General features: G+C 37.9%; 1 protein-coding gene across 2 annotated transcripts in view; it reads left to right on the forward strand.

The window, feature by feature from the left end:
• Positions 1-2,226, forward strand: part of POLR2B (RNA polymerase II subunit B) — a 48,495-nt gene that overhangs the window by 32,432 nt on the left and 13,837 nt on the right. For both annotated transcript variants that reach the window (XM_008073625.2, XM_021706747.1), the window contains one exon: positions 1,964-2,118. In XM_008073625.2, coding sequence (XP_008071816.1) covers positions 1,964-2,118 — 155 coding nt within the window. The remainder of the gene's footprint in view (positions 1-1,963; positions 2,119-2,226) is intronic.

A 2,226-nucleotide genomic window follows, 5' to 3' on the forward strand; every position in this document is an offset into this window, starting at 1 on the left:
AGTTGGGGTCTCACTCTGTCGCCCAGACTAGAGTGCAGTAGCATGCTCCCCGGCCACCACAGCCTCGGCCCACTGGGCTCTGGCGATCCTTCCGCCTCAGTCTTCCAAGTAGTCGGAAAAACAGGCTCGCGCTACCACCCCTAGCTAGTTTTTGATTTATCTTCTGAGCGCAGGAGGTGGAGGCAGGCTGTGGTGAGCCGTGATTGTGCCACTGTACTCCAGCCTGGGTGACAGAGTGGGATGAAACCCTGACTCGAAAGAAATACATACATACATACATACTTGCAAATACAATAATTATATTTTTCAAAAGACAGTAGAGCTGTATTCTCTTATTAGTAGTCTCTCAGAATTCAAGGCAGTGCGTTTGAAAGCAGTATTTTTCCTTGGACTTTAGAATGCCACCCATGGAATTTTGCTCACAGTGTTTTCAGATTGCTAAGGACAGGAAGTAGGGTAAGAACGTAAAACATTTTTTGTTTCCTGTCTCTTTACTTTTGGAGAAGAACTTGGCGTTTTTGATCAGGCTTTTATGATTTGTCATGGTTTTCAATCTGAGTATCCCGAATCTTATCTTTTCTTAAATAAATCGAAATCTTTAATAAAAAGATCCAGATGTGATTTCACCTTTTTATTATTTATTTATTTATTTTTTGAGTTGGAGTCTCACTCTATCACCCAGATTGGAGTTCAGTGGCATGCTCCCGGCCCCTGCAGCCTCGACCTGCTGGGCTCCAACGATCCTTCTGCCTCAGCCTTTCAAGTAGCTGGAACTACAGGTATGTGCTACCATGCCTAGCAAATTTTTGATTTTATTTTAGAGATGAGGTCTTGCCAAGTTACCCAGGCGGGTCTTGAACCCGCGGGCTCAGGCAGTCCACTCACCTCAGCCTCCCAAAGCGCTGGGATTACAGGCTGAGCCACTGAGCCCGGCTTCACCTTTTTAAAGTACTTCTCTGGAAAAATACAAATCTATTTTTCACTTTTCCAGCTCACTAATAACTCATTTCTTAATTGGCTTCCAAGATTATATATTAATCAAGATAATTAACTAGAAATTCTTGTTTCCTTTTTGACTTATTTCTTTATATATAGCTACTTCAAATTCTGCTGTGCTTTTAAAAATTTTTGTATTCTTTATTGCAAATTTTCCCAAAATATTTTTGGTGTTTTCTAGGGACATACTGTTTTCTAGGCAAGCGCTGTCTAACAGAAATATAATGTGTGCCACATACATAATTTTAAATTTTGCAGCAGTCACATTAAAAAAGGAACAAATGAAAATAATTTTAATAATATATTTTATTTGAGCTGGTACATCCAAAATATTTCAAATTTGACATACCAATATAAAAATTATTAATAAGCTATTTTACTTTTTTTCTATTTTGGTTTTCTCTTTAAAACCCACTATATAATTTATACTTACAGCACATATCCATTCAGAATGGCCACATTTCAAGTACTCAGTACATGTGGCTAGTAGCTACTGTATTGGATAGCTAGACTGTAAGCCATTTTTGCCTGGTATCTGAGTCTGAGAAGTCAGACTTACGACTGGGATCATATGGTCAAGGCAAAGAGATATAGGCTGGTTATAGAAAGGTAGAAAGTTTATAGGGAGAAGCATATATCATTAGCGAAGAGCCAAAATAAGAAATTGTCATTAGCTAGCATTTGTGGTACTGAAAAAATATTTTCTTCACTCGACATTAACTTGCATGACATTATTACCAGATGTTACTATTTTGCTTTGTCATTGCCAAGGATGGATTTTCTTTCTTTGTAAAGTTGTACATTAGATCTGTTTTTAATATATTGAACAATGGTAAGCTTTGTCCACTTTATTTAATAATTGGTTGCTCCAGAAATTTAGTGGGAGTTTTATTGTATTACTAGCTAAGCCTTAACGATATAGAGAAAATAAAAGTTCATGAGACTTGTTTTGCCTTTTTATACATAGGTTTCTATGATTAGAGATATTCGGGAAAGAGAGATTCGGATCTATACAGATGCAGGCCGTATTTGTAGACCACTTCTGATTGTGGAAAAGCAAAAGCTACTTTTGAAGAAGAGACATATTGACCAGTTGAAAGAGAGAGAATATAACAACTACAGGTAAAGAAGACATGTGGTGAGAAAATGTATGCATTAAAAAACGGAGATAAGCCGGGCTCGGTGGCTCAGCCTATAATTCTGCGCCTTTGGGAGGCTGAGGTGAGTGGA

Source organism: Carlito syrichta, unplaced genomic scaffold, assembly GCF_000164805.1.
Source record: "Carlito syrichta isolate Samal-C Ts95f unplaced genomic scaffold, Tarsius_syrichta-2.0.1 Scaffold315967, whole genome shotgun sequence".
In the NCBI taxonomy this organism is placed as follows: domain Eukaryota; kingdom Metazoa; phylum Chordata; class Mammalia; order Primates; family Tarsiidae; genus Carlito; species Carlito syrichta.